The sequence below is a fragment of the Giraffa tippelskirchi genome, chromosome X (genome assembly GCF_054371585.1).
Source record: "Giraffa tippelskirchi isolate mGirTip1 chromosome X, T2T-mGirTip1v1.2.pri, whole genome shotgun sequence".
Taxonomy (NCBI): Eukaryota; Metazoa; Chordata; class Mammalia; order Artiodactyla; family Giraffidae; genus Giraffa; species Giraffa tippelskirchi.
Genome location: NC_137289.1, coordinates 137,744,618 through 137,770,622, shown reverse-complemented (window position 1 = coordinate 137,770,622; position 26,005 = coordinate 137,744,618). Strand labels below are relative to the sequence as shown.

Below are 26,005 nucleotides of genomic sequence, written 5' to 3'. Positions count from 1 at the left end.
CAGGTCTTTGGTCTTCAAATTTAGAGCTATATACCATGCCACTGCTGATCAAAGTAATGGATCCAGGAGAAGCACAACTAAAGAGAAAGCTGCCTGATTAAGAGCAGCTGATGCAAGAATTTTCAAAGCCATAATGTGACTTCTTCTCATATAACTGGAAGGCCTAGGGCAGTAATAGAAAACTGGGTGCTCTGTTTTACTTATTACTGTGTTCATAGGGAACCACCCAGTCACAGCCAGCAGTGACACAGAGATGGATTCACATGACTGTTTCTAAGAGTCAAGGGAGCATCTTCGGACAGCATGCATGTTGTGGGTGTACATGAGCTGTACCACAGGCTGGCTTTTGTGGAGAAAACCAAGTGAAGATGCCATGGTGGAGCAAATGAATAGAGCAATCCTGGAAATTTTGCTCACCTTAAATCTGGCTTTCTTAGGGGGTTTCCTATGATCCCTCAGGTACCTACACGGGTGCAAAAGAAGCTGACCAGGGGACCCACAGAAACCTTCTTCTAGGGGTGGGGATGGGGGGGTGAAAGTGACTTCTTTGGAGAGAGTGGTGCTGGGAGGTCTATGTTGTCCCATTACATGAGTGGGGAAGAGCTGTCCCCAGAAGGGTGTGGGGCCATGACGACTCAAGCAACTCAACATCCACTCAAGACAAGTGCACCTGAAAGGAGGCCACACATGTCAGCATCTTCTAGAGGCCCCTGGACAGTGTTAGAGCCCAAAGTTTCAAAACTTAATATTAATGAAGTAGCGAAAAGAGAAGTAAGGTACAGCTTTCCAGTTTCCAGTACAACCCTTTCCAGGGTTACCCAGTTGTCCTGCCCAAGGGATGGGCCTGGAGGGAGGGGCCGCCACGTTCTCCACACCCAGATCCTGTGAGGGCACCTCATGGGGCCCACTCAAGAGCCCCATACGTACATGTCTCCTCCAAAGACACTGCACAGAGGACTGGTTCCCATGGGAGCAAAAGCAGCTGACAGCAGCAAAGCGGGGACCATATGGTTGGGGGAGATCACCACACCCTCTTAACAGCAGGTAAAAGGCACATAAATCCTGGACACCAGATGTAGAACTCGTTGTAGACATATTGCTTGAGGGTCTTTTTAAAGGGAATCCTGCTCAAAGACAGCCTTCCAGGGCCTGCTTCCCTCAGTAGAAAAAGACAGAGAGGTAGTTATATGGTGCAGGGTAACAGATCAGGGTGAGGGGACAGGGGACAGTCAGCTGAAGGACAGGCCCCTGCTGAGGACTCTGGAGTTCTATTTAGAGGGACCTGGCAGCAAAGAGTTAGCAGCAACCATCAGCCAGGCCCAGAGCACAGGCAGCCACTTAGAACAGTGTCCATCAAGTGAAAACGTTCTCTGTCCCTTTCTCCTGCCCACAGCCGCTGAGAAGGGAAGGAGGTGAGGGAGGGAGTCAAGGCCGACACCCCGACCCCTGTGCCCCTGCCACAGACCAGCAGGGACAGGGGCAAGGAATCCTCCCTTCGCATGGGGACCAGCGTGCAGATGAGCACAGGCAGACCCTGAGATCCTGCAGGTTCGATTCCAGAGTACCACAATCAAGTGAGTATCTCAATACAGTGAGTCACAGGAGCCTTTTGCCTTCTGAGCACATGGAAAAGCTATGTTCAAACTATACTATAGTCGATTAAATGTGCCGTTGCATTATATCAGGGGCTTCCCTGATGGCTCAGCGATAGATAAACCTGCCTGCCAATGCAGGAGATGCAGGCTTGATCCCTGGGTCGGGAAGATCCCCTGGAGAAGGAAATGACAACCCACTGCAGTATTCTTGCCTGGAGAATTCCATGTACAGAGAAGCCTAGTGGGCTATGATCCATGAGGTCTCAAAGAGTCAGACGTGACTGAGCGACTAAACAGCAACAACAAAGCATTGTATCTAACAAAACAATGTACAGACCTTAATTAAATAATCTTCTATCACTAAAAAATCATCTAACGATGCAAGGTTGCCAAAAACCTTCAATTTATAACAAACAAACAAACAAACAAATGCAGTATCTGTGAAGTGCAGCCAAGCAAAGCACAATTAAACAAGACATGCCTGGGTATCAGCCAGAACCCTTCCAGTGAATGGATTCAGACTGCGTTTGCTTCTCCAAGTGTCATTAGGCCTTTCTTTCTGTTAGCTAAGGGTGGCTGGAAAAGTCACAGGGAAGGACTGGGATATAAGGGACCATGGGAGACAAAAATTAAAATTACCTCTTTTGAGTCCAACAGATTCAACACGTTAGTTATGCACATAAACCTGATTCTCTCAAAGGCTGCTGCCAGCTCTAAGTGTAAATGAGCATTTATTTCATTAATGCAGACTTCAGCCTCACTTGCTATGAGCCAGGTAGTAGTTAAAAGTGCTTCATTCCAATATCAATAAATTTAATCCACATAAAAACCCTCTGAGGTAAGTATTATGAGCATCTCTGTTTTACTTATGAAGAAACCTGAGACACAGAGAGGTTACGTAACATGTCTAAGGTCACAGAGCTAGCAAGTGGTTGAGCCAGACTTTGAACCAAGGCTGTTCACAGCCAGAGATCAGGAGAGACTTCCTAAGTTCCACTCCTGGGTATCCAGCAGAGAGGAATGAAAATGCATCTCCACACAGAGGTTTGTATCTGAATGTTCACAGCAGTATTGTTCACAACAGCCAAAAGGGGGAAATAATCCAATGACCGTTAACTGGTAGATGGATAAACAAAAGGTGGTCTAGGGACTTCCTTGGTGGTCCCAGTGGTTGAGAATCCACCTTCCAATGCAGGGAATGTAGGTTCGATCCCTGGTCAGGGAACTAAGATCCCACATGCTGCAACTACTGAGCCCACACACTGTAGCCTGAGTGCTGCAGCAAGAGAAGGCTGCATGCCAAAACTAAAGAAAGCCCGCTGCAAGGAAGATCCAATGCAGCCACAAATCAAAACACACCAAACCAAAATGTGGTCTATCCATACGATGGAATACTATTCAGCCAGAAAAGGAATGAAGTACCAATACATGCTATAGCACGGGTGAACATCAGAAAGATTCTGTGAAGCATAAGAAGCTGGGTACAAGGGACCACATATTGTATCTTTCTGTTTATAAGAAATCTTCAGAGCGGGAAAATCTACATAAACAAAGACAGGTTGGTGGTGGGCTGGAGTTGACTGTAAGGTGGCACCTTTTTGGGGATGATGGCAATGCTCAAAAATTGCTTTGCAGCAATGGCCGCACAACCTGGAAAATTTACCAGAAACCACTGAAATGTGCACTTTTAATGGGTACATTTATGATATGTGAGTTAAACCTCAATAAAACTGTTGCAAAACCGAAAGTGAAGGGGGCTGACCCTGATCATAATGGCCCTTCCTCCTGTTATAGCTGGTTTATAGCTATGGCAAAAAGCCTTCAGAGAACACCAGAGGGGAGAACTTCAGGCCATAAGGTCGTGTGAAATCTCTGTCTCTCCTTCCAGGCCCCGAAAACCTCTGGGCATTTGCGTGGAAACGCCTCACCACGTCCCCCTGCACCCAATCGGACTGCGGCACCAGGCCGTCGAGATTCCTTTACAGAACCGCTCTGTTTTGCAAAGAGTAATTATATGCAGGGGAATTTCCTACCCCAAATGAGACCCCTTCTTTATTATCCCCCAAACACCTCTGCATTATTTTGCAATGCAAAATTCCTGCCTCAAGCCAATTACTTGGGAAAATGTGATATGCTATAATGAATTATACATGTGTTTTCTTTATGATTTTTTTTCCTCCTTGGGGATGGTAATTATGAGATAAATTGTTGGAGGTTTCAAGTCTTTAAATAACTTCTTGCCCTATCAGAGCCCCTCTTGCTATATATTACCAAGCTAACTGGTGGCTTCCAAAGAAAAGGGAAAAAAAAGTCATTTTCAATTAGACTAGTAAAAAAAATATGCCAGTCATACATGCATACATACATACTCACTGATATATACATGTCAATATACATATATATATATATACATACATATACATACATATGTAAGTATAATTATCAGAAAAAATGAATGAAAATTCAATACACTTCTTGGGAAATTCTGGTGGGGGTCTTCAAAAGTTCCCCATTTTGAGGTGCATGTACCTCCCTTGGTGTTACAATTGAGAAGTCACATCTGATGCATAAGAGTTCTCTTCAGATAGAGAATGCGTCTCCACTGTGGGCGTCCAGTGGCTGACACACAACAACTCTCTTGTTAAAGAAAAGTCTGTCGAAGCTGAGACATTATTCACCAAAACTAAGGCATAGTCTGTCTGCTCTATAGTTTGGTCTTATAGGGATAGAACACAGTTATCTGCCTTTCATAGTTTATACTGGAGCTTTAATATTGTACAGTATTGACAGAGGATGAGATGGTTGGATGGCATCACTGACTCGATGGACATGAGTTTGAGCAAGCTCTGGGAGTTGGTGATGAACAGGGAAGCCTGGCATGCTGCAGTCCATGGGGTAACAAAGAGTCGGACATGACTGAGTGACTGAACTGAACTGATAATGTTGTAACTGCTCTTTCATAATTCCATCAAACAAGAGCTTTGTGATCCTTTCATTACACCTTTGGGGACCATAAACCTTTACTTATTCAAAATCAGTACTTTTTTCCCAAGGATCAAAGTTTCTGTTTTGCTTTTAAGTGGGAATAACAAAAAGCCATAGGCCACTTTCGAGCATCATTCCACTCACTGGTTGAGTAAATGGAAAGCTAGCTCACGGGTTTATACCACTCTTTGAATCCAGTTCCTCGCAACACATAAATGATTCCATCACTGACACACAGCAAAGAAAACATAAGTGTTCAAATCCACTAAGAATACCATATTCCCCAGAAGAATTAACTGCCCTTGGAAAAATCATCATATCAATGCATGAGGTGCCAGAATTCCCTAAAGTAACAGGCTAGTTTTATAAAGGACCAATAAGATGTCCTGGTAAGTTGTCTGAAGGGTACTGTTACTCAGAATCACTCATGATTCTGAATAATGTGCTATTAACTTAAAAGAGATGCTGCCATTTTGCTGACTAGTTGGAAAACCTCAAGCAGACTGCTACACCTATCCAACCTTGGAAGACAAAGAAGAAATTAAGGCAATCTGGTTGCTGCAAGTGGCTGAGCTTGTCATCCTGACAGAGCTCAAACACTCTGAAGTTGGGGGACAATACACAGTCCACTTCAACTACCAGTTGCACTCAGGTGCTCAGTGAGTAACTCCCAAAGGACTGTGGCTCCAGCAGCCTGACTCCAGGATGGCCACCCCCAGCAAGCTTTATTCTGCTTACCAGCAAAAGTCTCTGTACACGGATTCACTCCTGCAAGACGTTTCGAGGTGCCAAAATCAGAGATCTTCACCACTCCACTATAGGTGTTCACCAGAACGTTATCACCCTATGGAAAAGGAAGAACATCAAATGCTTAAAGACAGAGTTCAACAAACTCATGTAAAACTGACTTGGGTCTTAACCAAGGGTCATACGTCTCTAGGAAGACTAGATTCTGCTCAATCCACTCCCTTTGACACTGCCCTCAGCTCTGTGATCTGAGATGCAAAGTGACACCTCGGAGGCTCAGACAAGCAAGTACCTTGATGTCTCTGTGCACAATCTGGTTTTCATGCAGGTATTTGAGGCCTTCTAGGATCTGCTTGGTGTAGAATTTGATGGTGGGCTCCTTCATTGGCCCCCACTTTGATCGCAGAAGTGCTGAAAGGCTTCCTGGAAACAGACACAGCAGAAAGCTCCTCAGGGTGATGAAGATTCAAGTATACAGGTTCAGGGAAATAAAATATGCTGTTTCTAACCTGATGGAAGCACTCGCACCCACATCACTGTATCTGGCCTAAATGCACAGTCTTTCCTCCCTCTCTATGGCCTGCTTCCCAGATGTGCAAGCAGAGAAGGGACTGGATGAGACCTGGCCCATGAGGCTGACCAGAGGTGGAGGGTGGGAAGGAACCCTTGGTGACCCCTGAAACTCAGCCAGGCCACCTTGGGGCTTAGCTCTGTTCAGCTGCGGGAAGTCAGGAGGACAGTGTGGCAGTGCTCTCTGAACTTGGAGGGCTGGCCTGACACTGTAGGTCCTGCACCAGCATCTCATCCTGAAATCAGAGGTGGACAGGAGCAGAGTGAAGGGCCCCTGAGGGAGACTGGGACCGGGATCACAGGAGGCTGGGGCTCTCGGTGCTCCCAAGGCCAGGTCTCGGGGGCAGGACTGTCTTAATATTACACCCCTATTACACTATGAAACACTGAACCTTGGGGCCAGAAGAAAACCTCCCTTCACTGCCTTCTGACCCCGTGTTTCTGAGCTCACTGCTCAGGCCCTCAGCATCAGCTAGTCTCCCTTACACAGTGTGTATGGCTCAGTTTCTTCATCTGCAGAAGAGGGGTACACATCTATCTCCACCTCTGTGGTCATCCTCAGATCTTATACCTGGAATACCAATTCGGATTCTCTGCTTAGGCTATGAGCAGCTTGAGGGAAGAAGAGATTGCACTTCATCTTAAATGTAACCCTCAAAATCTAGCCTTTTCATACTGTTCATGGGGTTCTCAAGGCAAGAATACTGAAGTGGTTTGCCATTCCCTTCTCCAGTGGACCACATTCTGTCAGACCTCTACACCATGACCCGTCCGTCTTGGGTGGCCCCACATGGCATGGCTTAGTTTCATTGAGTTAGACAAGGCTGTGGTCCATGTGATCAGACTGGGTAGTTTCCTGTGATTGTGGTTTTCAGGCTGTCTGCCCTCTGATGCAGAAGGGTATGAGGCTTTATGGAAGCTTCCTGATGAGAGAGACTGACTAAGGGGGAAATTGAGTCTTGTTCTGATGTTCAAGGTGGATTTAGAAAAGGTAGAGGAGCCAGAGATCAAATTGCCATCATCCGTTGGATCATCGAAAAAGCAAGAGAGTTTCAGAAAAACATTTACTTCTGCTTTATTGACTATGCCTTTGACTGTGTGGGTCACAACAAACTCTGGAAAATTCTTAAAGAGATGGGAATACCAGATCACCTGACCTGCCTCCTGAGAAATCTGTATGCAGGTCAGGAAGCAACAGTTAGAACTGGATATGGAACAACAGACTGGTTCCAAACTGGGAAAGGAGTATGTCAAGGCTGTATATTGTCACCCTGCTTATTTAACTTATATGCATCATGAGAAACACTGGGCTGGATGAAGTACAAGCTGAAATCAAGACTGCCAGGAGAAATAACAATAATCTCAGATATGCAGATGAGACCACCCTTATAGCAGAAAGCGAAGAGGAACTAAAGAGCCTTTTGATGAAAGTCAAAGAGGAGAGTGAAAAAGTTGGCTTAAAACTCAACATTCAGAAAACTAAGATCATGGCATCTGGTCCCATCATTTCATGGCAAATACGTGGGGAAACAGTGGAAACAGTGACAGATTTTATTCTTTTGGGCTCCAAAATCACTGCAGATGGTGACTGCAGCCATGAAATTAAAAGATGCTTGCTCCTTGGAAGGAAAGTTATGACCAACCTAGATAGCATATTAAAAAGCAGAGACATTACTTCGTCAACAAAGGTCCATCTAGTCAAAGCTATGGTTTTTCCAGTAATCATGTATGGATGTGAGAGTTGGACCATAAAGAAAGCTGAGCGCCAAAGAATTAATGCTTTTGAACTGTGGTGTTGGAAAAGACTCTTGAGAGTCCCTTGGATTGCAAGGAGATCCAACCAGTCCATCCTAAAGGAAATCAGTCCTGAATATTCATTGGAAGGATTGATGCTGAAGCTGAAACTCCAATACTTTGGCCACCTGATGCGAAGAGCTGACTCATTGGAAAAGACCCTGATGCTGGGAAAGATTGAAGGCAGGAGGAGAAGGGGACGACAGAGGATGAGATGGTTGGATGCCATCAGTGACTCAATGGACATGAGTTTGAGTAAACTCTAGGAGTTGGTGACAGACAGGGAGGCCTGGCGTGCTGCAGTCCATGGGGTCACAAAGAGTCAGACAGGACTAGTGACTGAACTGAACTGCCTGGCTCTTAAGATAGTTAGGCTGTTAATGTAATGGCCAGCTCTTAATAACTATGGGTTGAATGAACAATGGAATACAAATTTTGAGGTTAAGTTTTTACATGTGCATTCAGATTATTATTAATTTTATCATTCTTTTTTTAAAATGAGCACTTACTGAGTTCTTGCTCTCTGCCTGGTACCGTTTTGAGAACCTTACATCCATTATCTCATTTACCGAATCCAACAAGCCACTGAGATAGTGTCATGACTCCCATAATTATTACTACTCCAATTATTATAGTACTTATTAACACTCTAATTTTAAAATTCATTTATTTTAACAGGTCAGAAAATTGAGGTCACTCAGCTTGCAGATGGAAGGATCAACTCAAACTAGATGATAGGCTCCAGATGGGTGGGACTCCTAACCCTGCATATTACTGCCAGTTTTGGGGGACTTTGTGGATCAAGCACTGGTGTTCACTTTTACAGTCAACATGTTATTTTGCAATGTCGTTAAAAACACCTCTGTTCCCTCTCCTTCAAAGCATATTTCAACTCCTAGACTGTGAAGGCCTGAAGGCCAGAGACTATGCTTTATTCATCTCTACGTTTCTAGTGCTTGGCCCAGCGGCTGGGACGCAGCAGATCCTCAATGAATATTTGATGACTGAACTACCAGATCAGGGCTGGACTGTTTATGTGACATTGCAAAATCTGCATCTGACTCCTCTGGGAAACAAAAGCCTTCCCACACCTAACACATCTGTCATTTTTTAATGGCAGGATGGATAACAGTGTTTGTGTTGTATTTTTGCCAGTGATTTTCATGGTGTGAGACCAGAAGACCAGCAAGCACTCACCTCCAGGCACCTGCTCCATAAATATCTTGATGTAGCCATTCTCGGACACAGAGCCTAGGTATTGAACGATGTTGCGGTGCTTGAGGTACTTGTGCAGGGCGATCTCCTCGTGCAGAGGCTGGGAGTACCTGGGAGCAAAAACAAAGCCAGTGTCACCCGCCGGCTCCCTGGGGCTTGGGGTCCACATCGTGCCCTGCCAGTACCCGCTCTGCTGCCAGACATCCCTTCTTTCTGGGAATGTTCTCTCCTTGGGCTCCCAGGAGAACTCAGCTTCCCACCTGTTCTAGTCTTACTCTGCAGACTCACTCCAGCAATAGTCACCTAATGGCCCTCCCAGCCTCAGCCTCAGGCCTCTTTGGTCTATTCTCCTCCAGCTACCACAGTCTTCCTTCCTAAAACACATACCTCATCATATTACTTCCCTTCACAAAGTTCACACAAAGACCTCAGCGCTGAGGACTTCCCTCATGGTCCAGTGGTTGAGGATCTGCCTTCCAATGCAGGGGACACGGGTTTGATCCCTGGTCAGGGAACTAGGATCCCACATGCTGCGGGGCAACTGGGCCTGCAGGCTGCAACTGTTGAACTCATAGGCTCTCTGGAGCCTACATGCCACATCCAAAGCCACAGCGCACAGGACCCCACAGGCCCCGACGAAGATCCGATGCAGCCAGATAAATAAATAAATATTCAACAGAGACCACACTGCTTAACATGGTACACAAGGACCTTCAAACCCAGGTCAGACTACATCTTTAAAACTATCTGCCTCTTCCAAGAACCCCCCAGTGCCCTACATCTTACAGTCAAGTCACAGCAGACAATTTGTTCATGCCAGCAGCTTCTCCCAACAAACAACTGCAATACCCCATCCATCGTGAAAATAAGAGATGGAATACTGGACGAGGAACTCAAGACACTGGATCCTAGTCTTGTTTCTTCATGTCATTGGAGAAGTCATTTAACCTTCTTAGCCTTACAAGGTGGACGAGTTCATTTCAGATCCTGCCTTATAATTCAAATATCATAACACTCAATCCCATTAAAAATGAATGGATGAACACGTGAATAAATAAACGAATAAATGATGAGGGTCTTGTTGTCATTTAGTCACTCAGTCATGTCTGACTCTTTATGACCCCATGGACTGTAGCCCACCAGGCTCCTCTGTTCATGGATTTCTCCAGGTAAGAATACTGGAGTGGGTTGCCATTTCCTCCTCCAGGGGATCTTCCTGACCCAGGGATCGAACCCGAGTCTCCTACATTGCAGGTGGATTCTTTACCACTGAGCCACCAGGGAAGTCCAATGAAGGGTTCTACAGCAGCTAGAAATCACTTCTAATCTATCCCAAATAATTTACTGAGCCCCTGGATGTAGGGATGTTTGCACATATCCATCAGTGTCCATCACAGAAGGCAACATTGCAGACATGGTCAGAGCTTGCCTGTGGAGCAGGGAGCTATTGTTTTTTATAGCATGGTCATTACTGTGTATGTTGCTTCTCTACAAAAACATTTGACAGTCAACACATTCTTGTTTAGAATTAGGAGGCATATGAATTTTAAATGGAATAAACATTTAGTTAACACTCTAAAGTATGAGAAATAAATTGCTAGTACTGGTGGTTAAAAAAAATACTCTAAAATCTATGGGTGAGGTTGAAAGGCAGGGTATAGAAAAAAGTCTGTATTGCAAAAATCTAAATTTCTTTTTACCACATTTTCTGCAATGATACACCTGAATATATAATAGCCATTTAAAATTGTTACAGTGGGAACTAAGGCACTGAGTCACATTTTAAAATACTGGCAAACAAATATCAATGTAACAATGTTCATTTCTACCTGATGGGTGGGAAAAAAACTACAGTCTTCTTTTAAAATGTGGCTCTGCAATCCACATGCCTGCAAGTGAAGTTGTTCCATTTTCTTGATCCATTTACAATATGCAGAGCACAAAAGCAGATCACCCTTATGAGAAAAACATTATAAATTTTTTGATGACAGAAAGCTTTCATCCTTACTCCCTCCTCGACACCATCAGTGGGGCACACGGGACCTGGAGTATGGAGGTGGCAGCTGCAGAAGGCCCGCCCCGACTTGCCTGCTGTCTCTCTCTGGAATTTCTTTGATGGCTATTCGCACTTGATTGCTCAGATCTCTGCCAGCGTACACGACTCCATACGAGCCCCTCCCCAGCATCACTCTCTCACCATTCGCATCATGGTCATACTCATACTATAGAAGAAAAAGTAATGAGATAAAAAAGCCCACACATTGTCCTGCAATTTTAAAAAAATGTACAAATAACATTATCTGAGTACCAGGCAGGTTACATTTCTTAAGTATTTTTCATTAAATAATTACTTTCAAGAAGTAGAGTTCTAAGTTACTCATATATTCATAATATTGTTTTATGAAATGAAATACAAGAAATTTAAAACTATAGCTCATGTGTAACTTGGTGGGCTGACCTGTTGGAGATCTCGCCCCACTTTAATGCCACAATTTTAAAAACACTTCTAAGCAACTATACTCCAAGCAAAAATTATTTAAATTTTTTTAAAAAGACAAATAAAATTAAAATGCTTCTAAGCATATTGAGTACCACAAACAGGTGCCTTCCTGCATGATCACTATCAACTTGTCAGGAAAGAAACCACTTACTATAGCCTAGAAAAGAACTGAAGGCAAATAAAACTAAAATTGATTTCATACCAAGTACACATGCTGCCCCACCCCTGCTTTTAGAGGAACAGATCTAGCACTAAACACATACTGCAAAATTCCACCTGTCATTAGTATTGCTCTTTTATTCCCCCAATCTTATCATCAAAAACCTGTGGGACTTCCCTGGTGGTCCAGTGGTTAGGGCCCCATGCTTCCACTGCTGGGAGCATGGATTCAATCCCTTGTTGGGGAACCAAGATCCCACATGCCACGTGGTGCGGCCAAAAAAATAAAGTAACACAAAATTGTACAGCTTCATTCCAGTTCGTTCTTCTCAGTGATAAAAACAAATGGAACTCCGTGCTGAGCAATATTTATTTAAAGCAGAAGTAGTCAGTCATTCTTTCTGTTATTTTCTATGCCCCATCATGCCTCCTTACAGAAGTGCACGGGACATGCATATGTGTCCCTTCCCATCCATGTCTAGGGATGGGCACGACAATTACAATTACTAGTGGGTCCCATCACTGTCTGATTTAACCAGACATTCATAACAGGCAGACAACCAGACATTCATAACAGGCTTTTATCTCCCACCTTCCTCTGCCCCCACATTTGTTACCTTCAAAGGGCATCACTCAGTTCGTTTTTACAACTAACTTTGATTCTAAACTAAGAATTCGAGTACCTGACTCAATTATGAAAATGAATCCCTTTGATATTTTCTGAAAGAAACCTCAAAGAACTAATTTCAGCTCACTTGAAAGTATAATTAAAACTCACTAAATTACATGGACCTGAATTAGTGGTAAGTCTGACAAATTGTGCAAGATTTAAACACATGTGTAGTGGTGTTGTAACTGTGAACCATCACTATGCTGTCCAAAAAAAGCTTATGATGATCCTTTCTGAATATTATTTTCTTAATATTAAGAAATTGACATTAATTTCTGAACATTAATATCATTGTATTTAATATATGCAGTAGTATAACTAAAGTCATTTCAGACATAAATGAAAAAGTCTGCTTCTAGTTGTCCAACTATTTCTCTTGTGGTTTTACAAATATTACTAATTAGCATAGAAAAAGCTTTTCTGTCAGTTGTACACCAAAGGGAATTGTAGTCTAGTCCATGTCAGATTTTTCTTACACATTCTGGTTGATGGGGTCCCAAAGCAATGAGGTTTTCCTATAGAGATGCATTAAATTTAATCTCTGACAGTCATGAAGAGTGGTTGCTAGCTTGTTCATAAATGATTACTTAAAAATACACACAAAGAACTTTCACACAAAAAATGGGACGTTTTAAGTATCAAAAGCACAACAAATAACTTTTTCCATGTTCTAGGTCTTCTGCAACTCACCTCTAAGGTATCCCCATCAGTCTCTCCCTCCAGCTCCACTGTGCTGCCCACTCCATTGGTTATCATCTCTTTGACCAAAGAGCAAAACCTAGAACACCAAACATCACAAAGATGCTGTTAACTATGATCATTACCCCCATTACCTCAAACTTAGCCTTATTACATTAAACTGTGATTAAATATAAACCAAGCTTTTACAAGTTATAGAGCCCATGTCAGTTCACTCCACCCCATGAACTGACATGGTACTTTTCTGACATGGCTATCTAATCTAGTTTAAATACCCATATGATATGGGAATCCACTCTATACAGCATCCCCACCAACTGGGTGGCTCATTGATACTTGAACACTCCCAGTGTTAGAGAACTCATTACCTCATAAGGCAACCCATACTTCAGTGAACTCAATGAGAAATGCTTCACTTATATTGAACTAAGACTTCTTTTATGGGGGTCCCATTGATAAGACTGCTTAGAATTAGTCTCTTTTGTGCATAACTTCCCACTAGATAGGTATTGGGTTGGCCAAACAATTTGTTCAGGCTTTTCCGTAGCATCTTATGGAAAAAAAAAAAACTGGAAGAAACTTTTTGGCCAACCCAACAGATAATTCTATCTTGTCCCTGTAAGTCTTTCCTTCTTGTGCCCTCAATGTTTCCCTTATACTTGTTTATAAATCATTTCATTAACTGGTAATTCCTCAAAGGTATCCCTGTATTATATTATTCTTCAAGTCTGGCCCCAAGACCAGTGTTTCAGGGGTGATTTAATCAGTGCTGAGGATATTGCTGGGGGAGGGGGGTATGGCTTGCCAGGTGGCTCAGTGATAAAGAATCTGTCCACTAAATTGGAGACATGGGTTTGATTCTTGGGTCAGGGAAGTCCCCTGGAGAAGGAAATGGCAACGCACTCTAGTATTCTTGCCTAGGAAATCCATGGACAGAGGAACCTGGCGGGCTATAGTCTGTGGGGTCACTGAGCATATGAGTATGAAGGATAGTGGGACTATCACCTCCCAAGCTGCCAATACTCTAGTTCTTAGTGACAAATAAGGTCCTGCATAAGGGGAGGGTGAGAAGGAAATGCATAAGACAACCTCATCATTCTGTTCATGTAGACTAAGCTTAATATTAACTCTAACCCATAGATCTTCCTCACAAATGCTGGCTGAGCCACATCAGCCACTCCCTAAACGTGTGGAGTTGTTTCTTTGCATACAAATGACTTGCCTCAGAAGGTCTGTATTCAGTATTCTCTCTTAGGGTAGCAGGGAAGAATATTGCAGACTTTAAGGTAGTTTCTACAAAACATTAACATGTTCTTTTCTCTAACACATCCCATCTCCGCTTCTTCTAATCTTTGAAAGCTGGGAAACGTGATAAGTCAGGCTTCTTAGGAAACATATGGTATGCACTCAATAGAATAACATTGAAAAAACAGGGTCAAATGTTGAGAACATGGAACAACTGGAACCCTCATACATAACTGATGGGAGTATAAACTGATATGACCACTTTGGAAAAGTACTGGCAGTATCCACCAAAGCTGAATATAAACCTCCCCCATAATCCAGTAACTCCATTCCTAAGTCCATACTGTACAGAAATCAATGAATATGTTCACTGAAAGGCACACACAAGGGTGTTTACAGCAGTTTTGATGATAATGGCTCCAAACTGGAAATAATTCAAATGTTCACTAGAACAGATAAACTGTCACATATATCGACAGTGGAACACTACAAAGTGAAAAAAAAGATGAACTAATACTTACAACATGGCTGAAATCATAGAGAAAGAAGTGAGAAATAAGAGTACCTACTTTATGATTCTATTTATTCAAAGTTTAAGAACAGGCAAAACTAACTATTGATGATAGAAATCAAAATAATCACCACTGAGAATGGGTTTAATGACTAGGAAGGGGCATGGCGCACGGGCTGGGGTGCCAATACACTTAATACACTGTATGCACTTCACTTGTATGTATGTGACATCTCAATTAAAAAATAATTTAAACACATGGCAAGAAAAGGCACTGAGGACAGAATGAGAGTCAGAAAGCTAGACTTTGTAGTAAAAGGATGTTCTACATGACATTTGACAGCATTTTCCAACTCTAAGTTGCAAATTGTGACCCAAGCGTTCCCTGGGCCGATATTTTGTCTGATTTCTAAATATGTTGTGATAATGACTATCTGAGACACACTGAATTAAAACGTTTTCAAATTACATGATACAAGCTCTCAACAAACTATGAATAAAGGAATCTTCCTCAACCTGATAAAGGTTATCTATGAAAAATGTACCAGTAATATTATGCTTAATGGTGAGAGACTAGATGCTTTCCTCCTAAGTTCAGGAACAAGTCAAGGATGTCTTTTCTCACCACTTCTACTCAACATTATACCAGAGAGTCTAGTCCGGACAATTTGGCAAGAAAAAGAAAGAAAGACATCCAGGTTGGAAAGGAAGAACTCTAACTATCGCTCTCTGCAGATGACATGATCGTGTATACAGGAAATCCTAAGGAATTCAATAAAAACTATTAGAACAAATAAGTGAGTGCCAATTTGCAGGACACTAAATCAATATAAAATCAAGTGTATTTCTATACACCAGCAATGAACAATCTGAAAATGAAATTTGAAAAACTCCACTTACAATAGTATCAAAAACAAGATGATACTTATATATATATATATTTAACAAAAAAGTATAAGACTTATACATTGAAACAACAAAAATTGTTGAAAGAAAGACAACCTAAACAAATAGAAAGAAATGCTATGCGATGGAAGACTTAATATGGTTAGGATGGCAAAGTCTCTCAAATTGATCTATATATCCAGGGTAATACCTGCCAAAACCCTAGCGAACTTTCCTGAAGAAATTAACAAGCTGATTCTAAGATTCACACAGACATGGAAGTACTGGCAACAGTTAACATGACTACGAAAAACAGAACCAAACTGGAGGACTCACATTTTCTAATTTTACAACTTACTACAATACTATAATAATCAAGAAAATGTGGGAGCATCATAAGGATAGACATACAGATCAATGGAACAGAAGTGAAAGTCCAGAAATAAATGTTTACATTTATGGTCAACTAATTTTTTTAAAAAGTGCCAATATCATTCAATGGAAGAAGAAACAGTCTTTTCAACAAACTGTATTGAGACAACCACATATCCACGTGTAGAAGATTGAAGTTGGACCCCCTACCTCATACCATATAAAAAGAAACCTCAAAATGGATCAGAGACCTAAATATTAGAGCTAAAATTATAAAACCCTTCAAAGAAAACAAACACCAGAGAAAATCTTGGGTTAGGCAAAGTCCTCTTAGATGTGACATCAAAAGCACAAGTGACAAAAGAAAAAACAGATTGGACTCCCACAAAATTTAAAACTTTTGTGCTGCAAATGATACCATCAGCAGAGTAAAAAGACAACCCACAGAATGGGAGGAAGCACCGACAATTCGTACATCTGATAAGGGCCTTGTATCCAGAATGTAAAAGGAACTCTTAAAACACATTAACAAAAATACCAACTACCCAATTAAAAATGTGCAAAGTTCAGAGAAACTTGTCAAACTTTCACCAGGTGAGCCAACTTAATGTCACCAGTAATGAGACAAAGATATTGGATGTCTCCTAGTGTCCTATAGTGAGTAGGATATAGCATCACATCCATGGTATTCCCACCCCAAATGCAAAACATTAACGTATTCATGGGGGAACAGCAAACTAACCCTAACTAAAGGATTGTATAAGATAAACTGTCTGTAGTCTCTGGAGCGGACTATTGAACTCATCTCACACGCTAGTAAAGTAATGCTCAAAATTCTCCAAGTCAGGCTTCAGCAATACGTGAACCATGAACTTCCAGATGTTCAAGCTGGTTTTAGAAAAGGGAGAGGAACCAGAGATCAAATTGCCAACATCCGCTGGATCATTGAAAAAGCAAGAGAGTTCCAGAAAAACATCTATTTCTGCTTTATTGACTATGCTAAAGCCTTTGACTGTGTGGATCACAATAAACTGTGGAAAATTCTGAAAGAGATGGGCATACCAGACCACCTGACCTGCCTCTTGAGAAACCTGTATGCAGGTCAGGAAGCAACAGTTAGAACTGGACATGGAACAACAGAGTGGTTCCAAATAGGAAAAGGAGAACGTCTAGGCTGTATATTGTCACCCTGCTTATTTAACTTATATGCAGAGTACATCATGAGAAACGCTGGGCTGGAAGAAGCACAAGCTGGAATCAAGATTGCTGGGAGAAATATCAATAACCTCAGATATGCAGATGACACCACCCTTATGGCAGAAAGTGAAGAAGAACTAAAGAGCCTCTTGATGAAAGTGAGAGAGGAGAGTGAAAAAGTTGGCTTAAAGCTCAACATTCAGAAAACTAAGATCATGGCATCTAGTCCCATCACTTCATGGCAAATAGATGGGAAAACAGTGGAAACAGTGTCAGACTTGATTTTTTTGGGCTCCAAAATCACTGCAGATGGTGATTGCAGCCATGAAATTAAAACACGCTTACTCCTTGGAAGGAAAGTTATGACCAACCTAGACAGCGTATTAAAAAGCAGAGATATTACTTTGCTAACAAAGGTCTGTCTAGTCAAGGCTATGGTTTTTCCAGTGGTCATGTATGGATGTGAGAGTTGGACAGTGAAGAAAGCTGAGCACGGAAGAATTGATGCTTTTGAACTGTGGTGTTGGAGAAGACTCTTGAGAGTTCCTTGGACTGCAAGGAGATCCAGCCAGTCCATCCTAAAGGAGATCAGTCCTGGGTGTTCTTTGGAAGGACTGATGTTGAAGCTGGAACTCCAATACTCTGGACACCTCATGCGAAGAGTTGACTCATTGGAAAAGACCCTAATGCTGGGAAGGATTGGGGACAGGAGGGGAAGGGGACGACAGAGGATGAGATGGCTGGATGGCATCACCGACTCGATGGACATGGGTTTGGGTAGACTTCGGGAGTTGGTGATGGATAGGGAGGCCTGGCGTGCTGCGATTCATGGGGTCGCAAAAAGTCGGACACGACTGAGCGACTGAACTGAACTGATACAGACGTGACAGCTAAATGTTACCATGTGATCGTGAATTAGATCATGAGCCAGAGGAAAAATATTTTTTGTTTCACAATAAAGGACATTAGTGGGACAATATATAAAATTTGGATAAGGTTTGTAAATGACAGTAGCACATCAATCTCTATTTCCTGTTCTGGTAACTGTACTGTGATTACATAAGTGAATGTTCTTGTGTTTAGGGAAACATGCACTCAAGTACTGAGAGGTGATGGATCATCAAGTCTACAACTTACTCTTGAACAGTTCAGAACAAAATAGTCATCTGTCTACAGAGAGAATGTAAAACAAATGTGGTCACAAATGGTTAACACTGGGACGTTCTTAGTGAAACATGTAAATTCTTTGTACTATTTTTTGAACCATTCTTATAGGTCTGAATATGTTCCAAAATAAAAAGTTAAAAAACTGTTTTAATTCAGCAAAGAATTTGAGTCGATAGTTCTCTAAAGAAGATACATAAATGGCTAATAAGACCCTGAAAAGATGCTCAGTATTATTAGTTGTTCAGTTCAGTCTCTCAGTTGTGTCCGACTCTTTGCGATCCCATGGACTGCAGTACGCCAGGCTTCCCTGTCCATTACCAACTCCTGGAGTTTACTCAAACTCATGTCCATTGAGTCGGTGATGCCATCCAACCAACTCATCCTCTGTCGTCCCCTTCTCCTCCTGCCTTCAATCTTTCCCAGCATCAGGGTCTTTTCCAATGAGTCAGTTCTTCACATCAGGTGGCCAAAGTATTGGAGTTTTGGCTTCAGCATTAGTCCTTCCAATGAATATTCAGGACTGATCTCCTTTAGGATGGACTGGTTGGATCTCCTTGCAGTCCAAGGGACTCTCAAGAGTCTTCTCTGACACCACAGTTCAAAAGCACCAATTCTTTGGTGCTCAGCTTTCTTTATAGTCCAACTCTCACATCCATACATGATTACTGGAAAAACCATAGCCTTGACCTTTGTAGGCAAAGTAATGTCTCTGCTTTTTAATACGTGGGAACAGTGACAGACTTAATTTTTTTGGGCTCCAAAATCACTGCAGATGGTAATTGCAGCCATGAAATTAAAAGACGCTTACTCCTTGGAAGGAAAGTTATTAGTCAGTCATTAGGGAAATGCAAAACAAAACCACAATGGGATTCTACCTAACACCCAGTATGATGGCTACAATAAAAAGGACAGACAATAACAAGTATTGGGAGGATGTGGCGAAATTGGAACCCCCATACGCTGCTGATGGGAATGTCAATTGGGAAAACAGTCTGGCTGTTCCTCAAAGTTAAATACAGAATTACGGTAAGACCCAGTAATTTGACGTCAAGAGAAATTAAAACGTTAAGTTCACATGAAAAGCTGCATGTGAATTTTCATGGCAGCATTATTTGCAATAGCCAAAAAGTGAAAATAACCCAAATGCCTTTCAAGTGATGAACAGACAAATCAAATACATCCAGACAATGGAATATTATTCAGCCACAAAAATGAATGAAGTTCTGAATCATGTTACAACATGGATGACACTTGAAAACTTTATGACAAATGGAGGATGCCAGTCACAAAAACTCATGCATTGTATGATCATATATATATATGAAACATCAAGAATAGGCAAATTCATAAAGATAGAAAGTAGATTCAGTGGCTGTATAGGACTGAGATTGGAGGTTTAAGTTGAGAGAAAATGGGCAGAGACTGTTAATGGATACTAGGTTTCTTCTAAGGATGATGAAAATATTCTAAAATCAGACTACGGCAATGGCTGCAAAACTGTGAATATACTAAAAAAAAAAGATGAAATTGGGACAATTTAAAATGAGAAAATTGCATGCTATGTTAATTACATCTCAATAAAGCTGTAAAAATTATTTCCCATAATGTAAAACTTCAGGGAAAGCAGTATAGCAAATATTTTTCACAACAGAGACCCTTTAAAAGTGATCCACCATTATCAGACTGAAAATATCTGAATCAGATTAAAACTCACCTACTGCATTGGTTTTCAGTGGAAAAGTAGATTTGAAAGTCATCAGAATTATCATGGACGTAAAGAAAACAACACCGTTCGTCGAACTTGGATATGCTATAAAATTTCAAAACACAAGAATGCTTATTTATATAGCTTGATATCATTTTAAATTGTTGGAGAAAAATCTAGTAATAGCTTTTCTTCCAGTTTACAAATCTGAAAGTTTCATTACTGTTTTAACAAATCTCCCCCACACCAAAATGACTCCAATTTCTCCATGAAATTTAAATCAGAGGGGCATTTAATCTTGCTTATGTTTGAGTCTGTATTCATTGACAGACTTTATTATGCTTTAAGAACTTACTATGTATTCAGTGCTAAGCAAAGCATATGTGAAGCAAGAAGGGTAATAAAATATGGTATCTATCTTCAAGAGTTCATAAGGTCATAAAAAAGGTACCTGTGAAATAATTTATTATGGTATCAAAGAAATTTCTGGACTTGAAAAATGACACAGCATCTGTGGTCACATAAAGCAAATGGAAATAAACATGGCCACTTAGCTCAAGAAAGGCCTTTAAATGATATCTGGTCCATCCACACCAAAGGCCTGGATCTGACTCTACAGCTTCTCAAACAGGCACAGTTCACCGTGCCTGGAATCCCCAGTGACAGAAAATTATTATAGTCCATCTCCTGATGGGTTTCATAGCTAGAAAGTTCTTTACCTGCACTGTGCCAAAGACTGAAAAAGGCTAGATTTCCTTCTATGGTTAGCCCTTTGAATAAATGAGGCCACTTTACCTTGCTCTTTCTAAGTCATCTCTTCCTGAAGTCATAGCTTCTTTGACCATCCCTTACATGTTTTAGGTTACATTGACAAGAAGTAGAAACAATTAATAGTACAGGGTGATTCAAAGTGAATTAGAACTAGGTTATACATGAGTATACATGAGTAACTTTTGAAAATTAATCTTTAAAGGAACTACCACAGTTATTTGGATAGCATTGGGAATGCTCAACACATGCTCTTCATGTCACATTGGTTCCAGGGTTTGGTTCACCCCAGGCCCTTTGCACATCCCTGTTGATGGTTGAAATAGCAGCAAGAGGTATTTCTATGAGATGGTACAAACAGAAGGTTCTTGACTGTATGTTAGCATACAACTCAGTTTCTGAGTGGTACATTTTTGAGAATGTTCAACACCTTTTGAATTATCTTAAATTTTCTGAGCAGTGTCATTCAAACACATGACTCTGTTCTTAAATGATTTCCCTCCCTTTAAAAGTGAGCTAAATACTACTCCAAAGAACCTGCCTGCCAATGAAGGAGATGCGGGTTTGACCCCTGGGTTGGGAAGATCCCCTGGAAAAGGAAATGGCAACCCGCTCCAGTATTCTTGCCTGGGAAATCCCATGAACAGAGGAGCCTAGTGGGCTACAGTCCATGGGGTCACGAAAGAGTGGGACATGACTTGGAGACTAAACAACAACAATGTCTAGGAAAGGATCATGCTACATCTAGAGGTAACAGGGATTCATTCAATGGCCTGTGGTCTCAGAATCAGAGAAACTATGAAGGTACTGAAACCCAGAGAGGTTGAGTGATTTTCTCAAGGTCAAACAGCAAAAGAGGGATTAGAACTCACATCTACTCCAGAGCTGCTCCCACCCTTGGGCTTGCTGGCAGGGTCAGACTCAGAGTGCAGCCACACAGTTCAGTCGCAAATGGTCACCACTCCTGAACCAAATAGCAAGTGGCATACCTCTCCTGGGGATACACTGCCCTACCCACCTGCTAACAGCAATGCCCTTGGCTCCACTACTCTACCCAGGAGAGCCCAGTTACCATGTAACTCCCAGCTGCAGTTCTAGGGGTCTCTGAGCACTTGAACTTCATTGGTTTAAAGAAGAAACACTTTCTCTCTCTACACACATAACTTCATTTTTAAAATAAGTTTGAGATAAGAGAGTTTTGTCTGTTGGATACAAAAGCAGCTGCTCTGCTATAACAAGCCAAGAAGCCATTACTAGCAGCACATTATAAACAAGTTTGGGCAGGGTGACACATGAGAAAAGTCCGTTTTGGATTCTGTTGAAAATGAGAACATCACATATTATAACTAAATAGAAACATTAAGGTGATAAAACATCATTATTTGTATTAAAACAATAATTACATTTCTCTTATGCTCTTACCTTATTCCTCTAATGGAAGAGGCTGTAAAATTCCATTCATGAATTTGTTTCTGCAAGATTCAAGGACAAAAGTCAGTATTTTGATCTTTTCCATGTAAAGAATCATTTCTGGTCTCGTTGTATGGTGAATCACTTCTGCTATTTTTTTACTTTCAGTAGAATTTAGCACTTAAAGCAAAGTAGTTTGCATAACTTGGAACACCAGAAACATTTTCTAAATTGTAAAAATTCATTTGTATCTCTAATCCAGTTCAGAACTAACAATCTAAATTTGAAACAGAAATAATAGGCACACAGTACGTACACAGGGAGTGGCCTTTCCTTTTCTGTCAACATACCAGGAACACTCTGAGAGAAGTGTGGGAACAGCCCACCCAAGTTGAATGACTGACAAAAATGTTTGGAGAGGCAAGAATGTGGCAGACACCAGACAGTATTCATCAGTCTCTCTTTTTCCCCCAGGTCCCTGGCTAGACTACACTTCCCAGCTTCCTATGTGGCTAGGTATGTTCATATGTCGGAGTTCTGACCAACGGGATGTGAACAAGAGTGTCCCACCTGTGGGCCTGGCTCATAAAACCTCCACAGTAATCCTCTCCTCTCCATTCTCTTTCCCCATCCACTACCAGATGCAATGGGAGCCCTGCCAACCCAGACATGACACGAGGCATAGATGAACTTTTATCATCATAGATAAGCTGCTATTTGGGGGGCTAGTTTCCATTTGGGGGATATTTGGTAGTATCTAACCTGCCATGATTAATTCAAAGACTAACTGGGATTTCAGTCTGTACAAGAAGCACTTAAGAAATATATACACAACTCTGTCTTCTTCCACCAACATCCCTTGCCCTTAAACTTTGAACAAACTTGAGCCTCAGAAAGAATGTCTGAATTCTCAGATTTAGAAGAGTCACAGGTTACCACAGCAATACAACAGAGAACCATTTTAACTGAGAAAATATATTTGGTTAGCCTGAGGAATGCCATAAAGCAGTGGTCCCCAACCTTTTTGGCACCGGGGACTTATTTCATGGAAGACATTTTTTTTTTCCGCCACGATTGGGGTGGGAGGGATGGTTTGGGGATGATTCAAGCTCATTACATTGATTGTGCACTTTATTTCTATTATTATTACATCAACTCCACCTCAAATCATCAGGCATTAGATCCTGGAGGTTGGGGACCCCTGGCTTAAATGACCAGCAAAACCTCGCAGAGAAGTGAGAGGCAAATGAATGAGCATATGGTCCAGGACAACAGCCACAAGCGGTCAGGGGACAAGTTTCCTGCTGTCCTAGAGCAGTAGCAACAGGCACAGCTGGGAGGACAGTTCCCAATGAGAGAAGCATGGTTTATTTATTTTTTTTTTTTCATTATTCAAACTTTTTTATTTACAATAAAATTTAACAGTCTTTATGGGCTTAAATGTAGCAGATGTCACCTGTGCATTAAGTATTACACTTCATTCCTTGAAGGTGTGCTTCATCACTCAAGCTGCTTGCCGCTCTCTGACTTCTGGTCTAGTCTACTCTTGTTACTCTTCACCATGTAGATGAAGTAAGCCAGGGTCTCCTTTTCATTAACAGGTATGTTCCTGAAGTGTCGGCTGACAGTTTCTGCTAACTGGGCCTTATTGAAGCCTGGTCTGGTCTGCAATTTGTAGTGTCGTTTATAACGTCGGAGAGTGTTCACCTGCAGCTGGAACAGATCAACCTCAGGAATGTCAGTGTCATGCTCAGGAGAATCTCCGCCATCGTCACTTGTCTTCCTCTTCCTTTTATTTCGTACACTCTGGATGAAATTTTTGTGGAAATCGCAAATATACAGGTGCCTTACGCTCTTGTCGATGTCCAGCTTGAGTTTCTTCTGCGAGATGCTCTTCTGGACTCTCTTGCTGAAGGAGGCGTTGCCCGCGGGCCGGACGCAGCGCTCGCCGTCCTCGATGAGGCAGCAGCTCTGGCCGTAGCCCGGGGCGGCGGCGGGGGCGGCGGGGGGCCCTTCGCGGCTGTCCTCCTCGGTGCTAAAGCCGTTCATCTCCTCGCTCCGGGCCGGCCCCTCGGGGGGAAGGTTCCCCGTAGGCCACTCCGCAGCCGCGCTCCCCGCGGGGCAGGTCGCCGAGGCCCCCACACTCGAGGGTCCCAGAGTCCGTCTCCAGCCGAGGTGCTGCCCGGCTCCGCGCCCGGGAGGCCCGGCTCCGCTCCGCCGCGCTCCGGCTCCTTCGGTTCCTGGCCCGCGTCTCCACCAAGCCCCTTCCTCCCTGCTCGCGGCCCCGGGGTCGTCTCCCGCGGCTTGCAGGGCCCCGCCGGGAGTCACCCTGAGGCGCCTTCTGCCGGGGGCCCTGAACCGTTACCCTTCGGCGGGGACGTCCAGGAGGGCGTCCCAGGAAGCAGCAGCTCCCCGAGGACTCCGGGCCCGGGTTGCCAGAGGGTTCTGAGGGCCCCCGCCGGCTCCCGCCTCCTTTCGGCTGCCGGGCAAACTCGCCGCCGGGCAGCTCCCCCGGGGTGGCGCGGCCTCCCCGCGCGGGGCCCGGCCTCGAACCCGCGGCGCCCGGGCCCCGCGGCTCGTCCGGCCCGCCCCACCCCTGCAGCCGCTCGGCTGCGCCCCGAGTCCCGAGGCAGCCCCTGGGCCGCCCGAGAAGCATGGTTTAGATATGTTGATGAAGCGCCTACTATGCTCCATGCAACGTACCAGCCCTGAAGACATGACAGGCAATGACAAAACCCCTGTCCTCATGGGGCTTACATTCGAGTGAGGGGAGACAGATAGGCAATAAATCAAATTGTAAGTGAAGAACTTGATGGAGGGTGAAAAGTGCTATGAAGACAAATAACACAGCAAAGGCCAGTAAGGTGGGGCAAGAAGTCATGATTTTTCAAGCAGAAAGCTAAAGGGGGTGAGAGAATGAACCATTCAGATAAGTGGAGGGCCAGCTCCAGGCAGAGGAAACAATAAGTGCAAAGGCCCTGAGGCAGCAGTGTGCTTGGCATGTTTGGGGACCAGCACAGAGGGGAGTGAGACTGAAGGGGAGTGAGAGAAGAGGCTGGGGATATCACATAGGCCTTTGGAGGCGATCATTAGGACTTGAGCCACCACTCTGTGTAAGAATCACTGACTGAGAGATGTGAACGTGGATGAAAACACGAAAGCCAATTACAGAGCTATCTGAATAGAAAGCCTGCGTGTATTTCAAAGGTGAGGTGTGTTCTGAGTCACTGAAAGAGAGTAGTGGTGGAGAATAGGAGTCTGCTCTGGATTCAGGTACAGAAATAGGAACCCTGGCAGATTCGAGAGAACCTTCTCTGACCCACATACACTGGCAACAGGCTGCATGTATATAGAAAGCTCAGTCACACAAGTTTTCAAAGTACTCCCAGATGGAAGGTTTACTCTGAGTAGCTTTAGGGAACTTCTCAATTTGGGAGGAAGATTTACTGGTTAAGAAGTAAACCACACAGACCTCTCATCTTTCCCTTTATATCATTATCAACAGGCATTGGAGGGGGTTCCTGCTTTGTAGGTCTATGGATATAAAAATATAGAAGTCAAGCACAAGCTTGCCAGCAGTTGGGTAGACACTTTGGGAAAGTGGATAAATGAGACAGGATGTACTTTGTACATGATACAGACATTTGGGTAGCCAATAGACATTCAGTGCAAGAAGGGAAAGGGTGCTTAGAGACACCTTTGCAGAAGTTAGAACTTGGGTAATTGGAAGAACGAATTCTAGGAAGGGAGAAAGATAACAGAAGTGCACATGTGAATCCCTACAGGGCCAGCTTTGGCCTGTGCAATGATG

General features: G+C 42.9%; 2 protein-coding genes across 12 annotated transcripts in view; both read right to left on the bottom strand.

Annotated features, from left to right (window-relative positions):
• The window catches only part of MAP3K15 (mitogen-activated protein kinase kinase kinase 15), a 150,495-nt gene that overhangs the window by 14,729 nt on the left and 109,761 nt on the right, over positions 1 to 26,005 (bottom strand). For all 9 annotated transcript variants that reach the window (XM_081566045.1, XM_081566047.1, XM_081566046.1 and 6 more), the window contains 7 exons: positions 22,207 to 22,256; positions 20,026 to 20,121; positions 12,926 to 13,013; positions 10,995 to 11,128; positions 8,889 to 9,016; positions 5,620 to 5,750; positions 5,319 to 5,424 (listed from right to left, as the gene is read on the bottom strand). In XM_081566045.1, the coding sequence (XP_081422171.1) occupies positions 5,319 to 5,424; positions 5,620 to 5,750; positions 8,889 to 9,016; positions 10,995 to 11,128; positions 12,926 to 13,013; positions 20,026 to 20,121; positions 22,207 to 22,256 (733 nt within the window). The remainder of the gene's footprint in view (positions 1 to 5,318; positions 5,425 to 5,619; positions 5,751 to 8,888; positions 9,017 to 10,994; positions 11,129 to 12,925; positions 13,014 to 20,025; positions 20,122 to 22,206; positions 22,257 to 26,005) is intronic.
• LOC145536550 (histone deacetylase complex subunit SAP30L) lies at positions 23,561 to 24,549 on the bottom strand. 3 transcript variants are annotated; one of them, XM_081566053.1, is made up of 2 exons: positions 24,046 to 24,340; positions 23,561 to 23,922 (listed from the first exon to the last, which is right to left on the bottom strand). In XM_081566053.1, the coding sequence occupies exons 1-2, from the start codon at positions 24,241 to 24,243 to the stop codon at positions 23,695 to 23,697; spliced, it is 426 nt and encodes a 141-aa protein (XP_081422179.1). In that variant the 5' UTR covers positions 24,244 to 24,340; the 3' UTR covers positions 23,561 to 23,694. The 3 variants fall into 3 exon arrangements, with proteins under 3 accessions (XP_081422179.1, XP_081422180.1, XP_081422181.1); XM_081566054.1 differs by having other exon boundaries at positions 23,561 to 23,907; XM_081566055.1 differs by having other exon boundaries at positions 23,561 to 24,549.